Below are 16,693 nucleotides of genomic sequence, written 5' to 3'. Positions count from 1 at the left end.
TATACACTACCATGATGAATTATATATTTTTACATATGTAGATAAGATATAATCAATGTTTTTTACATGACGATGTTCATTGTAGTCAAATCAAATCTCCTACAAGTTTTCAGGAAATTCTAAACAATTAGGGTACCAAAACAGGTTTCAAAACTTCCAGTACCGTCACGCGCAAAAATATTATATTAAAATCTTGAAAACGTGCAGAAGGTTCATTATGACTATAATGAACATCATCATATAAAAAAATTAGGCTCATAACTTATTCACATGCGTAAAAATATATGATCCACCACGGTAGTGCATAAAAGCGTGCACTGTAGGCATGGCCATTATATATTTTGTCTGGTATAAGAATAATAGGGCAAGGCTACAATGGGGAATGATTGCTACATGAAATTGCACAATCTGCGTCGTATGCGTGTAAAGTTCCATCTGCATCTTGGTCGTCCACGTGTACATATAATGCACCGTACTAACACATTTTATACCCTGCCACACCAGAGTATTCCTAATGAATTAAAATAATCAAAATCAAAAGGTATAATTCTGAAAACTTTTTAATCTTGTCTTTTCTTCTTAAAGACGATTTTTGTACTTACTTATTCTCCTCTTTTGACGTCTCTTCTTCTTCTTATGCTTCTTCTTCTTCTTCTTTATAACTGAGGTTTTGAATGGTTTTTTTTTTAATGCTTTTATTTTCCTTTGGCTCTTCTTGTTGTGAAAATTGTAAAATGTGAATCCTTTTTCATTCATTTATGATTTATTTTGTTTTCTTGTCTCTGTTAATTCATTTTCGAAAGCCCAATCCTAACAATAATCAATGAGACAACTTTAAGATTTACACTAAAAAGAAACAATTTCTTAACTGCCAAAATTTCGTTATCGTGCAAATTCCGATATTTCTCAGATAAATTCACCGAAAATATCAATTTTTAATTCCTTGTTCGTATCTTGTTAACAATCCTAACAATAATCAATGAGACAACTTTAAGATTCATACTAAAATTTTCCAAGTCAACCTCAATAACAATATCTTATGTGGGCACATAGCATGTTATGAACAAAATTTAGGCTCTCTTGACGTACTCAACACATGATATCAAGAAATGTTGAGAGGAGACAAAATCTATGAGAGAGTATGATAAATTTTAAGGCTTTCCTTAAAAATCAATCATTTCACGATACATTATTATACTTTTATAAATTAGACTAAGTCAAAATTGATTTAGTTTTAAATCTTAATTATTTAGTCAATATTTTAATCAAATTAAAATATATCTTTTTAAATAATTATTTAACAAATAATTAAATAATTAAAATTTAAATTGAACAAATTGGATTATGACATGTGTTCACTATGATAAATACACAAATATCAATTAATTTAAAATTAACTTTTATCTTATAATTTCAATAATTTATTTTTTTGATCAAGAAGGAAGAGCTTCATTGAACAAACAAGCTGTACAAGCATTGTGCTAAGCACTACAAGACCAATACTAAAACAGACCAACAGCCCCAAATCTAATTACATTGTAAATGCCTTGAAAAGGACTGCTCTGGGACTGAAAAATTCCTAAAATTAACTAAGTAAATTCTATATTTAACTACACATTTAATCTCATTTACAAGACAGTTAGCTGACAAAGAATAGTCTTCAAATAAGCTTCTGTTCCTATTCCTCCAAATGCTGTAAACAGTTGCAGCAACAGCAAGATTTAGGATAGCTGCCATCAGACCACGCCGAGGTCTACCAAGCCAAACACTCCAAATGGTGTAGTCACTCGGCCAAGCAAAGAAGCCAAACCAGTTAAACAGAAATTGAAGTACCTGTTTAGATAAACAGCAAGTGAAGAACAGATGATGGTCACTTTCAGGAAAGCAACCACAAACTGGACACAGATGAACAGGCACCACAATATGCAGCTTCAACAGATTATCCCTAGTAAGAAGCTGCTCATTAATCACTTGCCAAAGCAGGAATCTATGCTTAGGTAAAGTGAGCTTACACCAGACCGCCGAACAGTAAATAACAAGCTGCTGGTTTAGAGCTGAATTATACAACTTGGATGGCTGAAACCTCCCAAAACTACCCGCTGCCTGAATCTCAGAGAGACCAAACTTCTCCCTTATGCGACATAACTTCCGCCAATACCAGCTACAGTCAGATTTCAAAGTATAACTCCAAAACTTGAGGCCTTTCAAATATATAGAGTTAACCCATTTAACCCATAAAATCTCAGGTTGCTCAGATAACGCCCAAATATACTTGGCAAGAATTGCTCTATTCCAAAGAGCACCATCTCTGAAACCAAGACCACCATAAGCTTTTGGAAGGCAAACCTTCTTCCAAGAAGCTAAATGAGGTTTACTTCTCAGACCAGCACTACCCCACAGGAAGCTGCGACACAATTTCTCAATTTCCTTGACCACACTCTGAGGTAAAACAAAGATACTCATCCACTAGTTACGGAGGCCAAATAAAACCGAATGGATTAGCTGCATACGGCCTGCATAGGAGAGGTGTCTACTAGACCAAGAGTTAAGTCTTAATCTGATTTTTTGCAAAATTATATCACAGCCCTCATGACGCCACTTAGTAGGCCTCATAGGAACCCCAAGGTACTTGAGCGGAAAGGATCCTACCATAAGATTCATCTCCTGGGAAATGAAGGTTCTCACAGTAGAAGAAACTCCGCCAAAAAAGATTTGCGACTTAGCTGAATTTATGGTCAAACCAGTGGCTGAACTGAAATCATCAAGAGAAACTTTGAGAGAAAAAACAGCCGAGTGAGTACCCTTACAAAAGAGGATCAAGTCATCAGCAAAACAAAGATTGATAAGCTTTAAACTCTTGCACATAGGGTGAAATCTGAAAGAAGGATCGAGAGCAGCAAGTTGAATTCTCCGAGTCAAATATTCCATGATAAGAACAAATTATAGAGGTGACATTGGATCTCCCTGATGCAGCCCCTTCTTACCCTTGAATTTACCTTGAATCTGACCATTCATGAGTAACGAATAAGAAGTATTTCTTAAACACATCATAATCCAACCTATAAACTTCATAGGAAAACAGAGAGCATTTAAGAGGTCCTCAAGGAATTGCCAATCTACCGTGTCATAAGCCTTGCTCAAATCAATCTTTATGGCACATCTTGGGGAAGTAACAGCCCGACCATAACTTTTAATAAGATCTTGAAAGATCATGATATTATGAGCTATTGAACGACCCCTAATAAATGCCCCCTGGTTCGACTGAACAATAGTAGGGAGGACCAACGCCAAACGAGATCATAAGAGCTTAGCTATACATTTATATAATGCAGTGCAGCACGCAATTGGCCTATAATCAATAGCTCGAGAAGGATTGGCCACCTTAGGGATTAAGGACAGAGAAGTTTCATGCATGTCTGATGGAAAACTCCCTGTTTCAAAGCAGTTACTAATAGCAGAACAGACCTCCTTGCCAACAATCTGCCAGGCAGCCTTGAAAAATCCTGAGCCATAACCATCCGGACCTGTCGATTTGTTAGAAGGAATACCAAATAAAGCAATCCGAATTTCCTTGGGAGAAAATGGTTTTAACAGTAAAGTTTGATGATCTATTGAAAGCTTAGGTCCCAAGTTTATACAGTCCATATTAATGCTGCCTGTAGCTAAACTCTGACTCCCCAAATAACCTCTGAAATGCCCAACAAAATGAGAGACAACCTCAGGAAAATTATCCACCAGCTGACCTTGATCATTAACAAAAGAAGCTATACCATTATCAGCTCTCCTTTGCTTCAGAAAAGCAAAGAAAAAAGCAGTATTCAAGTCTCCCTTCTGTAACCAGTCAACTTTACTTCTTTGGGACAAAAAACTATAGAACATTTTTTCCTGAACAAGATAAGCTTCAGCAGCTTCCTTAACATTTTGCTGGTAACCATACTCAGACGGGAAAGCTTGGGCTTTTAACTGAGCAGCTTGGTAATTTTCTTTAGCCAAATCAAATCTCAAACCAATATCTCCAAAGGTATTATGATTAAACTTCTTTAAAACATGTTTCAGCCTCAGGGATTTTAAGAAAATAGCCCGTAAACCAGTAACTTTAACAGGTAATTTCCAGCTGAGCCGCACCACTTCCAGGAACTGAGGATGATCAACCCAAAAATTATAAAACCTGAACAACTTTGTACCCAAACTCACCTTAGACTGAATATTGATAATACGAGAGCAGTGATCTGAAACAACTTCCCACTTAAAAACAGCAGTAGCATGAGGAAAAAGATCAAACCAAGTCTCATTTATGAAAACATGATCAATTTTGGAATAAATGCGAGCTGAACCACTTTGATTATTAGTCCAGGTGAAAAACGAACCTAAACTTTTTAAGGGAACCATATGAGCCACCTTAAGCCAACGAACTGAATCCACCAATTCAACACCAGAAATAGGATTACCACCAGCTCTATCCATACCAGAAAAAGGAGCTTTAAAATCCCCTAAAATAATCCAAGCTTCATGCACAAGAGAAAGTCTAAGTAACCCTTCCCACAAACTCCTTCTACCTTCTATAGCATTGAAGCCATAGACAAAAGTGACATAGAACCGGTGCTTCTGACCAACCATCGAAACCAAGCAGTGTACAAATTAAGGAGAATCCTCAATAATTGTAACCTTGACAAAAACCTTCCTCCACACAATCAAAATTCTACCCTCTGTAACCAAACTAGTATAAAAATCCCAGTTAGGTAATTTTTTCTCCATAAAATCCAAAATTTTAGGACCCTTCATCTTAGTCTCCAAAAAACCTCCAATACCAATTTTGAACCTGCTACAAATATCCACAACTACTTTATGCTTATTAGAACTACTCAGACCCCTTAAATTCCAACTGAGAATGTTACTATTATCCATTAGTAGAAATAGGTAAGGGAATACCATCTTTATTACCATACAATTGCTCTTGAAGAACCTGAAACTGATTAAGTTTGTCTTGTCCTTGTCCTGAATTCTTTGTAAATGGAACAGACTATTGCCCAGATTTCGGATGAAAGGCTACTCGTTTAGGAGTAAGCCATTTAGTGCTTTGCTGCTTATCTTTATCAATAACTGGGATTGCTTGAGAGTTATTCTGGTTACCCTTTGATGTAGTGACTGGTGCGCTTTCCTTTTCAGAAATATTACTCAGATCCCCTACCTTTTCCACAGAAACCAAATCTACATTCTCCAAACCAGTAGATTTTTCCCCCTCAGTATTCGGCCTAGCCTTCACCTCCTCTTTAGATGTAGTTTCTTTTTTGACCCATTTTGTTTTCAGCTCTTTTCGACATTCCATCTCAGCATGACCAAAACCAGTGCACACTTTACATTTAATGGGAAGCCACACATATTCCACTTCTTGCTCCATTATCTGACCAAATTCATTCAGAAATTGGATAGATCTAGGGGGATTATCCGTTACTTCCATCTCCACAAGTACTCTAGCAAACTGAATTCTTGAGCGCTCCCTAGTGAATTTATCGACCATTATTGGTTTACCAAGCGTGCTCACAAGAGCACTAAGACATTTACTTCCCCAATACTGCAAACCTAAGTCAGGCAAGCGAATCCAGAGCGAAACTGAACGAACAAGACGAATGGCACTAAGATCCGCAGACCAAGGCCTTATAATAACTGGTTTCCGATCAAAATGAAGGATACCATCTTCAAGAACTTGATTCCTTGTAGCTTCATCATTGAACTTGACTATGGTTAATCCCATTGTCATTCTAGAGATCTGAGCTATACCTAAATGACCCCAGACTCTTTTAATGAAACCTTCGAAAATAGCCATGGGAGGATTTGCCCCTAGCACCATGCATATAACAGCAGAGCTCCAATTCGCAGATTGGACCTTAACCTCTTCTTCATCTATCTTGGCATATTTCCTTCCATCTTTGAACAAAGGCTCAGAGAACTCAAGTTTCTGATATGAAAATGAGAGTTTTCTAGCTGAAAATTGCTGCCATTGTCGTTGAGCTGAGGCTTGAAAATCCCCTTCCTCAACCTTATCCGCCCACTTTGCCCCATGTGAAATCGAGTTTGCTAGCCTATCTCCAACAAGATCATCCTCCTGAGAACAAAACGTCTCAGGCATTCGTGGCTCTTCATGAACGAAACCTCTCTCGTCTTCGCGAGCCCCTTCTTCTTTGTTCAACCCATCCGATTTGAGGTCAGTAAGAACCTGATCATTAGGACCAGAGTTATTCGGATCCCTCTGATCTTGATCCTATTGTATCTCTTGGTCTTCCACCCGAATTGCAAGCTTACGAACCAGTTTTTTCCTCTTCGCCATGGGAGAGAGCAAAAACCGAACCCAAGCTTTTTAATTTCAATAATTTATTATCATATAATAAATTAATATTTTCCTCTCTCATTATTTTTTGATTCTGAAAGAAACTTCATTGAACCAACCAACAAATACAAGCATATGCTCAAAAAGAGCTCAGATCAACTAAGACAAGAACAAACAGATTACAACTGATTCATAGAATCAAGAAGAGTCTTCTCAAGAATTCCAAACTTCTTCCTAGCAAAACCCAACAATTTAGCCTTTAAGCTAGCCTTAATCAGACAAAGAATTCTATTACTAGAAATAGCTGCGTGATTAAAAATACATGAGTTACGATTCAGCCATATGAAATAGATAGCAGTAGCAAGTGCAGCGGCCAAGATTCGCTGAAATAGACTTTTAGGCTTCCCATCCATCCAAGCAATCCATTCACAGAATTTGGAAGGCCATATAGCAATTCCTAACCAATCAGCAATCTTATTCAAAATCTGCTGAGAGTAGAAACAGTCAAAAACACAGATGTGCATGTGATTCCAAATCTATCTCACAAACTGGGCATAAGGGAGAATCAAGAGGGATCTGCCGAAGAAGAAGATTGTCTCGGGTCAGAAGGTGACCAAGGACATACTGCCAGAGAACAAATCTATGTTTCGGAAGAGACAAACTGTACCAAACCACTTTGGCAAACCTCACTTTACTCTGCTGAAGCAGCAGCATATACAGATGATTCAACTGAAGCTTCCTACCTGAAACCGCAGCCTCCAAAGTACCTCTGGTCAGAAAGGATCTCAGATGCACCAACTTCCTCCAATACCAGCTCACATCAGCCATTAGGTTGTACTCCCAAAAATCCATACCTTTGAGATAGATATTATTAACCCATTTACCCAAAGCAGATCTTGTTTGGATGATAGCGCCCAAACATATTTGGCCAGTAACACTTTATTCCATTTCGATCCTTCCTTGAACCCAATGCCTCCCAAGATTTTCGGCAAACAAACATGGTCCCAAGCTGTAAAATACAGTTTACTACGATTACCTTTCGAACCCCAGAGAAAATTCCAACAAATCCTATCAATCTCAAGAGTGACACTTTGGGGAAGTAAGAAAATACTCATCCAATAGGACCTAATACCCAGTAATACAGAATGGATGAGCTGAGCTCGACCCGCAAATGAAGATGACGACTAGCCCAAGAATGCAACCGAAGATGTATCTTTTTTATGATAATTCCATAGTCACCAGCCTTCCATTTGGTAGGACAGAGAAGGATACCGAGACACTTCAAAGGAAAAGATCCCTCTTCAATGTTAATATAGTCCAGAATATCCTTCTTAGTTTCAGTTGTCAAACCACCAAAATAAACATGAGATTTGGCCAAATTCATAGCTAAACCCGAAGCTCTACTAAACTGAGAAAAACCATCCCGAAGAATTTGGACAGAGCAAACATTCCCTTTACAGAACAACACAAGATCATCAGCAAAACAGAGACTAACCAAATTCAGATTTTTACACATGGGATGAAATCTGAAATCCTTATGATGAGAGTCTTGAATAAGGAGTCTAGTAAGATATTCCATAACAAGAACAAATAATAAGGGAGATATAGGATCCCCTTGTCTAAGCCATTTTTTCCCAAGAAACTTCCCTTGAATCCTCCCATTCAACATAAGCGAGTAGGTAGTTCCCCTCATACACACCATAATCCAATGAATAAACCTACCAGGAAAACAAAAAGCTTTCAAAAGGTTCTCTAAGAACTGCCAGTCAATAGTATCATAAACTTTCCTCTCTTATTATTAATTAACCCAAAATTAATTAATATTTAATAAAATTAATATATAATTTTTAAATAAAACACATTAGTTTATTTAATTAATTAATTACACATAAATATCAAATTATTAAAACTTAGCCTTAGAAAATTAATTCATTGACAATTAAGTCATTTTCTCTTTTTAATTTGTCAATTATATTAACACCCTTGATAGTGTAGTATAGAGTTGACTTAGGGACCATAGACTTATAATACTGAGCTTCAATAAAATAAATTATTAATTAAACTCTTTAATTAAATAATTTTATTTATTAATTTCATTACTACTCCACTATAAATATGAAATTGCACTATTATTACTCATAGAATTATATTTACAAATTTATCTCGATTTGTCCATTGATATGATCACTTCATGTAGGTATGTCATCCAATCTATTGGATCGCTAATTAGAGTTGGTCAAAATTACTGTTTTATCCTTATAATTACCTTTTGATCCTTAAGTATCATTAATTCACTAGTAAACAGTTAATTTATAATCATATCATAAATTTAAGCTCAATAACTATTTAGTTCCAGAATTAACCCTTAAGAGAACAAACATTAGATCCGTTAGGAAAGCTTGGATTCCATTCCTGTAAGATCATGTTCCCAACCATTCATACTATTGAATCTCCAAAACAAAAGTCATTATCATCATTATACTAAGAGACATTAACAAGTGAATCAAAAGACCAAATAAACATGATCAAAAGTTCATGACTACTCAGGATTTAGACTAATCTACATATGATCAGCTTTTTTATATGAATTAAATCTTTATGGTAAACAATATGTTTATAAATAAATTAATTCACATCGATCCAGTCATATATAATCTAATTATATAAAGTACATTTACTAAGATTAAGATGTCTATCCACATCAGCAATCTGGATCTAGATCCATTGATTAAAGATTTCATACTTACTACAAATATCTTCTTTTTATACACACACACACACACACATATATATATATATACAAAATTTAAAAAAAATTCATCTCCCTCCACATTTATCCCCAAATTATTGTTAATCCATAATCATAAAAGTCCGAAATTAGAAATAACAAATTTAAATCCAAAGCTCATGAATACAGACCTAGAAACTCATAACATCAATAAAATCAAAATGACAACATCATGGTTTCTAATTCTTGCTCTTTCAAATAAGCTAACACATAAATCTAAAAACCCAGATCTCCCAAATAAACCACTCATCCCCATCACCTGTAACCCAGAAAAAACTTAAAAGATTACAAAAAGCCAAACCAAACCCTATGTGACCTAGAAAATCAAACCTAGATTCTTTCCTCCTCCTCCTCCTCATCATCATCAATCTAAACTAATAAACAAAATCATTAAACTACTATCATAAACATCATCATCATCATCATCATCATCATCATCATCATCATCATCATCATCATCATCATCATCATTAATCTAAATATATAAACAAAATTATAAATAAAATAAAAAAACCCAAATAAACCCAAATCTACCTCTGACTTTTACAGCTTTGACCTTGCCGACCACAATCCTTCTTCAACCATGTTCAACTAGCTGTGACTTCGTCGCAGCCCCTGCCCCTCATTTGACCAAGCCCATATCTACCTCTGATGTTCGTATTAGCTTTGACCTTATAACTTTGACATCACCAATCACAAGCCCCCTCCGACCACATTCAAGTAGCTCCAACCTTGCTGCAGCCCCTGCCCCCTATTCGACCAAGCCTAATCAGCCTAGATTTCCCAACCCTTTGACAAGCCCCCTCTGGCCAATTTTGAGCCCAAGAAGCTTCGACCTTGGTGCAGATTGTAATGTCCCAAATTCCCTAATGTGGCTTAATGCCTGGATTAGGGGGCCAGGAGGACCATAATTGATTTAATATGCGATTATGTGATTATATGGATGATTATGTGAGTTATATTATTATATGATGATAATTGCATGCATGTGGGGCCATTTCTTGTTAGAGGGGCATTTTCATAATTTTGGCCCATTGAGGGCATAATTGTATATTTATGTGCATGTATGTGATATATGGGTGAGACCACATTATTATGTGGATAATCTTGAGTTATTCGGCATGAGATGATTCTAGCGAGCAAAGTGGCGGTTTGGTCATAACGGGTAAAAAGGTACTCAGGGCGAGCCTAAGGGTAATTTGGTAATTTAGCGCATTACCGGGAATTTTGGGTAATGGGAATTTTATTTGGAGATATTTGAGACTTATTTAAAGAAATGTGGAGTTGTGGTGGTAAAGGACCAAAATAGCCTTAAGGGCATCAATGGCAAGTTATAGGCTTAAGGGGCAAAAGGGTCATTTTGGGGTAAATTTAGTGACTTAGTCACTTTCCTTCGGCCAAAGGAAACCACACATATAGTATCAAAATAGAGTTCTTTTTCTCTCTCTCTCAACTGGTTCCCTTCCTCTCAAACTCTTGAAATTTTTATGTAAAGCGTGGAGGTTTTGGAGTGGGTTTTGTGGAGTTGAAGCTTAAGGAAAGTATAAGTGCAACTAGGATTTCTTTTCTAGCAATTGAGGTAACAATTCTGAGTTATTTCTCTATTTTTTTTAGGGTGTTCTTGAGCTTGAGAGTTTGATCATGGAATTTGGGGATTTGTTGAAGTTTTTAAGAAAGACGGTTGGGTTTTATTGATTTTGATGAGTGAAACTGATTTATGTGGTTAATTCTGGGTTTGGGAGCATTGAGGGATGGAATTTTGGAGCTTTGGCTCGGGGAAGTTCGCTGGAATAAAAACCCAGAAACTGGGTCCTCTGCCTTTAGCGCTACAACGCCAATGGGTCACTGTCTTTGGCGTTGTAGCGCCCAGTGGTTGGCGTTACAGCGCGGGTCGGGCTGTCAGGTCGACGTTTCTGACCTTGGCGCCATTGCGCTTGGTAGGCGGCGCCGTAGCCGTACTGTTTTCCAGGGCATGAATTTGGATACTTTTTGGGGTTTTGGCTCGAAGGCTCGGGGGCCGATTCCACCACTCTGTTTGGTGGAATTGGAGGTCCCGAGAGTGCGGAATTGGGTTTTGGAATTCAAACTTATTGAGACACTGTTTATGATTGTGACTAGGTTACTTCTAGGGCTCGAGATAGGATCGTGCTCGAGGGTCGTTCTTATTGTCTATGGCACTCGGACTTGAGGTAAGAAAACTACACCCAATATGTGACATGCATGGTTATTGATGAGGCATGTTGAGTGCTTTATATATGGATATTGGTTGCATTGTAAATTCCTGGCAACATTGCTTACTTGTGAATGGCACTGACTTATTAGTCAGAAACGACAATGGTGTTTAGTACTGGTCGGGAAGCTCTGACTTATGAGTCATGATCGGCAATAGTACTTAGCGTTGGTCGTATGGAATTGACTTATGAGTCAAGAGCGACATTAGCGTTCTGACCGCAAGCCGAAATGATTAGATCTAATCAACATGAGCATTAAATGCTTGACCGACCTATTGGTCGAAGAAAACTAAAGCGCTTGGCTAGTCTAAGGCTAGTTACTCAGAGCCAGGGCTAAAAGGCTCAGGTGACTGGAATGTGACATGGCTAAGAGTGCAGGACCCTAGAGAGACTTCTTAGACATCTGTTCAGGGCGCAGGACCCCAGAGAGACTTATTAGTCCTCTGTTCAGGGTGTAGGACCCCAGAATGACTTACTAGTCATCTATTTAGGGTGCAGGTTTCTAGAACGATTTAATAGTCAACAATCCAGGGCACAGGACCCCAGAACGATTACATGATCATTTAATATTATTTGTATACATGCAGTAATAAGTTTTCTTGCTGAGACTTGGCTCACGGGTGCTATCTGGTGCAGGTAAAGGGAGAGAAAAACTCACCCAGCCCTGAGTGGAGAGCTTAGGTGGCGATGTGTACATATGCGGCCGCTTGACCACCACGACCAAGGTATTTCTCAGGGGAACTAGGGTTTAACACTATTTTTGCCGCTTAGGTCGGCAGGTTGTAACTTTTATACTGTAATGACCATTTTGGATTGTAAATAACTTTGTAAACACTTTTATGGGATCCCATGTACAGTTTAACGTTTTAAATAAAATATATCCATTCCTTTTGACCGAGATTTTCACCCTGGCCTATTAATAACATCTACATGCACGTTTACAACCTAATGGCTCGTTTAGCGAGTTAAGCACTATTTAAAGTGCACAGTGTGACGGTCTTGGGCTAACCAGGGCATTATAACTTGGTATCAGAGCGTGTCAAGGTTTAGGGTTCTTATAGACTGGCTGGGCATGTACACTCGCCACTGAAGACAAGCTCAACTCATGGTTTGATAACTATTTATGTGGTTATGTGTTTAACTGCTTAAATAGAATATAAATGCTTTACCTGCATGCATGAGATACAATAATAGGGCTGGCCCTTGACTGCTGCATGATGAGCAAAAACGTGCTTATTAGCACTGATATTGCAAGAACTTGCTTATTGGCATCATTAATTGGTAATTGCTAAGTGTTAAATGTTATTTGTTATGATCATGAATCAACTTGCTTATTAGTATGATTGTGGAATATGGATGAGTATCAGTGTGATCTTAGACCGTGAGGTGGCAAAAGGTTTAGTTATCACTACCTAACTGGCCGTATTGATTATTGCAGCAAGGTTTAGGTTGAAAGTATGCTTCCAAGACAGGTAGATTCAACAGCTGGCCAGGAAGATCAGGGCCAGAATGACAGACAGGGTCAAGAAAATGACCAGAGTCAGACCCCTCAGCCAGCTCCTGAAAACTGGCAACAGTTGCTTGTTGATTTACAAGCTAGAGTAATGAGGAAGGAAGAAGATATCCGCCTCCTGAGACAACAATAGGTTCCTGTAGGGAACATTTTGCCAGAGGTAACACCTGTAATGATGCCAACAGTTGAGCAGTTGCCAGAGGCTGGAAGTAAATGGGAACCTCTTTATGAAAGGTTCAGGAAACAACTCCCTTCAATCTTTGAGGGTAGTGCAGATCCAGCTAAGGTAGAGTAGTGGATGAGCATGGTTACCACCATCCTTGAATTTATGAGGGTGTCTGGTAATGAGAGGGTGGCTTGTGCCACGTATATGTTTCGAGAGGATGCACAAATTTGGTGGGAAGTGATATCCCAGACCAGAAATGTCAATGCCCTGAGTTAGGAAGAGTTTCAGACCTTGTTTAATGAGAAATACTATAATGTTGCCATCATGGCTGCAAAAGCTGAAGAGTTCAGCAAGCTGTTTCAGGGAAGTCTGTCAGTGACTGAGTATGCTTTAAAGTTTGACAGGCTGCCAAAGTTTGCAATGGAATTGGTGCCACTAGTGGGACCAGAAGGGACAGGTTTCTCTAGGGGCTACAACCTAGGATAGCCCGTGATGTTCGTATTACCACTGTGTCTGGAGTTACTACTTATGCACAGGTGGTTGAAAAGGCGCTCACAGTTGAGAGCGCAGAGAACAAGATCTGGTGGGAAAATGCAGCCAGAAGAGACTTTAGGAGGGCGGGACCTGCATTTTTGGGTTTAGGTAGGGACGAAGGCCCCAGTGATCAGAAGAGGAAGGCTCCCGACGCCTTCCCAACTCCAGGCCCTGATAGGCGACCACGTGGTATTTCAATGGGCTGCTAGGGTGGCAATGAGGCCTGGAGGACTTATCCAGAGTGCCCTAGTTACAAGAGGCGCCATATAAAGGAGTGTCAGGAAAGAGCTTGCTTTTTATGTGGAGCAATGGGACATTGGAAGAAAGACTGCCCGAAAGCAAGAAAGGAAGAGCCAAGAAAGGCGAACAGCTCGGCCCCAGCTCGAGTGTTCGCATTGACTCAGGCAGAAGCTGAGGCTTGTCCCTCAGTAGTCACAGGTCAGATTTTTATTGCTAGAATCCCTTATACTATTTTGATTAATTCTGGTGCTACACATTCTTTTGTTGCTAGTAGAATTATTGATAGACTGTGTAGACCATGTGATTATTATGCTGTGGGGTTCGGGACCTTGTTACCCACTGGGGAGCTAGTAGTATCCAGGAGATGGGTCAGACGTTGCCAGTGACAGTGGATGGTAGAGAATTGTCAGTTGATTTGATAGAGTTGGTTATGACTGAATTTGATATGATTTTGGGTATGGACTAGTTAGTGAAGTATGGGGCAACCATAGATTGCAGAAGGAAGATGGTAACCTTTGAGCCTGAAGGTGATGATCATTTTGTGTTTGTTGGCATTGTGCATGGACCCCGTATATCTATGATATCTGTACTGAGGGCTAGAGATCTATTGCAAGGAGGTTGCATAGGATTCTTAGTCAGTGTGGTTGATACCACTCAGGTCATGCCAGTGGGACCAGAGGAGACCAGATTAGTATGTGAGTTTCTGGATGTGTTTCCAGAAGATTTACCAAGGTTGCTACCATACAAAGAGATTGAATTTATGATTGAACTGGCACCAGTGACGGAGCCAGTGTCTAGAGCACCTTACAGAATGGCCTTAGCAGAATTAAAAGAACTGAAGGTACAGCTGCAGGAGCTGTTGGATTTAGGTTTTATCAGACCTAGTTTCTCACCATGGGATGCACCAGTTCTGTTTGTGAAGAAGAAAGATGATCTCTGAGGATGTTCATTGATTACATAGAACTGAATAAGTTAACAATCAAGAACAAGTATCCTCTACAAAGGATAGACGATCTGTTTGATCAGTTGCAAAGTAAAAGGGTATTCTAAAAAATAAATCTTCGATCTGGTTATCATCAGCTGAGGGTCAAGGAGGGAGATATACGGAAGACTGTTGACGCCGTTTTTCATCAACAGTGAAATAAGAGCACGAAAACAGTAAATAGTTATGGCCAGAAAAATACAATAAGACAAACGAGATTTTTTACGTGGTTCAGCAGTTAACTCTGCCTAGTCAGTCTTTGTTATTAGAACTTAAGATGATTTCTAGAAATTCTTTAAGAATGAATTCTTCAGAGTTTCTCCCCAGATTACAAAAATTCGGTCCTTTTCAATGGTGCATGACCCCTCTATTTATAGAGGAGATTTCAGAATACTATCCCACACATTTCGGGAAGTTATTCTGTATATGTAAATAAATTTAATGGCATTAAGAGCCTGTAATCCTATATACAAGGAAACGTCCCCTGAAGATCAGGGGGCGTATAACTGAATAATAAATACCCCTTTAATATAGGGGATTTACAACAATCAATGTAGACCGCGTCTCTCCAAAATGACTCACTGAGATATTCAAAGTTATCAATATACATTGTCAGTGCTGTTCCCACCCAGGTCTCTTACTGAATTTCGAGCTGTGGCATTTCCCCGAGATCATGTGACTTCGAGCTCATACTTATGTCAGGCTCGGAGCCCCTGATCTGAGGTCATCCGAGAACAGACGTGCTTCGATGTCTACCTTTTGAGTTTGTGAGGATTTCGAGGCTACCATCTTCGAGGTTGCCCCTGCTTTGTAGGTTCGATGCCTAGGTGGCGGACACGTCTTCCAGACATTACAAGCCCATTCCTGACGAATCCAGCTTTCGAGATCATAATTCTTAAGGCTCGAAATCTGGGTGTAACATTTTTCCCCCTCAAAAGTATTTCTTTGAATCCTTATGAGAATGAAACTTTTGAACTACTTTCTTCGAGAACCGCACCGTCACACATACTTGAGGGTGGACACGTGTCAGTCGGGTATTGCTCATCCAAGGTACTCGAGTACCTTGGAAATCCGCCCACGATCGTTCACCTGCCACCTTTTCGGTGCCATCATGTCATTTGTCCCTGGCCGTCGGATTTTATAAGGATTCTAGCCAATGGCTCAGATTTATCCCTTTTTACCACTTTTTATCATCTATATATAAGGCCCTGAACATCCTCTTCCTCTTATTTTACACTCATCAGAGAAAAAAAAATAGACAAAACCAGAAGCCATCCCAGAGAGCTTTTTGCTTCTGCATGTTCTCCCAGCCAAAGAAACAAAGGACCGCCAGCTTGTTCGAGACCGTAAGTTTATACCTGCAGCCTCTCCTTCAATCAACGATTTCCCTGCAATTGCCATCATTGTGTAAGTATCTGATTACCTTTTCGTTTTCCTTTATGCCAGTTTCTGTCTGTGTTGTTCTTTTATTTTTGGGAATGTACTGGTTTATTTTTTAGTTTGACACGCTAGGAAGCTCTGGCCGATAGGCATTCAAGTCTAAGTTTCCACGCTAGGTTTAAGTCACTGGTTCTAAATCCAGTTTTGATGTAGAACAAGCTCAAACAAGGTCTCTTTTTTCTGGGTTTTCAAAATTTAAAAGACATATCTTGCACACCAAGATATCGGGTACAAAATCTTGGTTTTAAAGAATGCACGATACCCAAAACTACCATTTCTGAATAACCGTCACCTTTTTCCCTGATATTTCGTGATTCTCAAAAATTTGATCCACTCCCCTCCTTTTTCTCGTAGAATACATGTCCCGACTCTTAATCGGGTTTTTAGTATCAAGCTCGTTTCATACTCAAGCACTCTCCGAGTTTGTCTTGCCAAGCTCGTAATTCTTGAATCCTTGCATGCATGGCCCTCACC

The 16,693-nt window shown here is 38.8% G+C and overlaps 1 protein-coding gene across 1 annotated transcript; it reads right to left on the bottom strand.

The window, feature by feature from the left end:
- Positions 1-6,504: 6,504 nt before the first annotated feature.
- Positions 6,505-7,153, bottom strand: LOC133800166 (uncharacterized). Its single transcript, XM_062238125.1, has 2 exons — positions 6,875-7,153; positions 6,505-6,810 (listed from the first exon to the last, which is right to left on the bottom strand). Exons 1-2 carry the CDS (start codon positions 7,151-7,153, stop codon positions 6,505-6,507), a joined length of 585 nt encoding a protein of 194 aa, XP_062094109.1.
- Positions 7,154-16,693: the final 9,540 nt, after the last annotated feature.

Source organism: Humulus lupulus, chromosome 9 (assembly GCF_963169125.1).
Source record: "Humulus lupulus chromosome 9, drHumLupu1.1, whole genome shotgun sequence".
Lineage (NCBI taxonomy): Eukaryota > Viridiplantae > Streptophyta > Magnoliopsida > Rosales > Cannabaceae > Humulus > Humulus lupulus.
The sequence above is the reverse complement of the archived record's forward strand: the minus strand, read 5'-3'. Positions and strand labels throughout refer to the sequence as shown.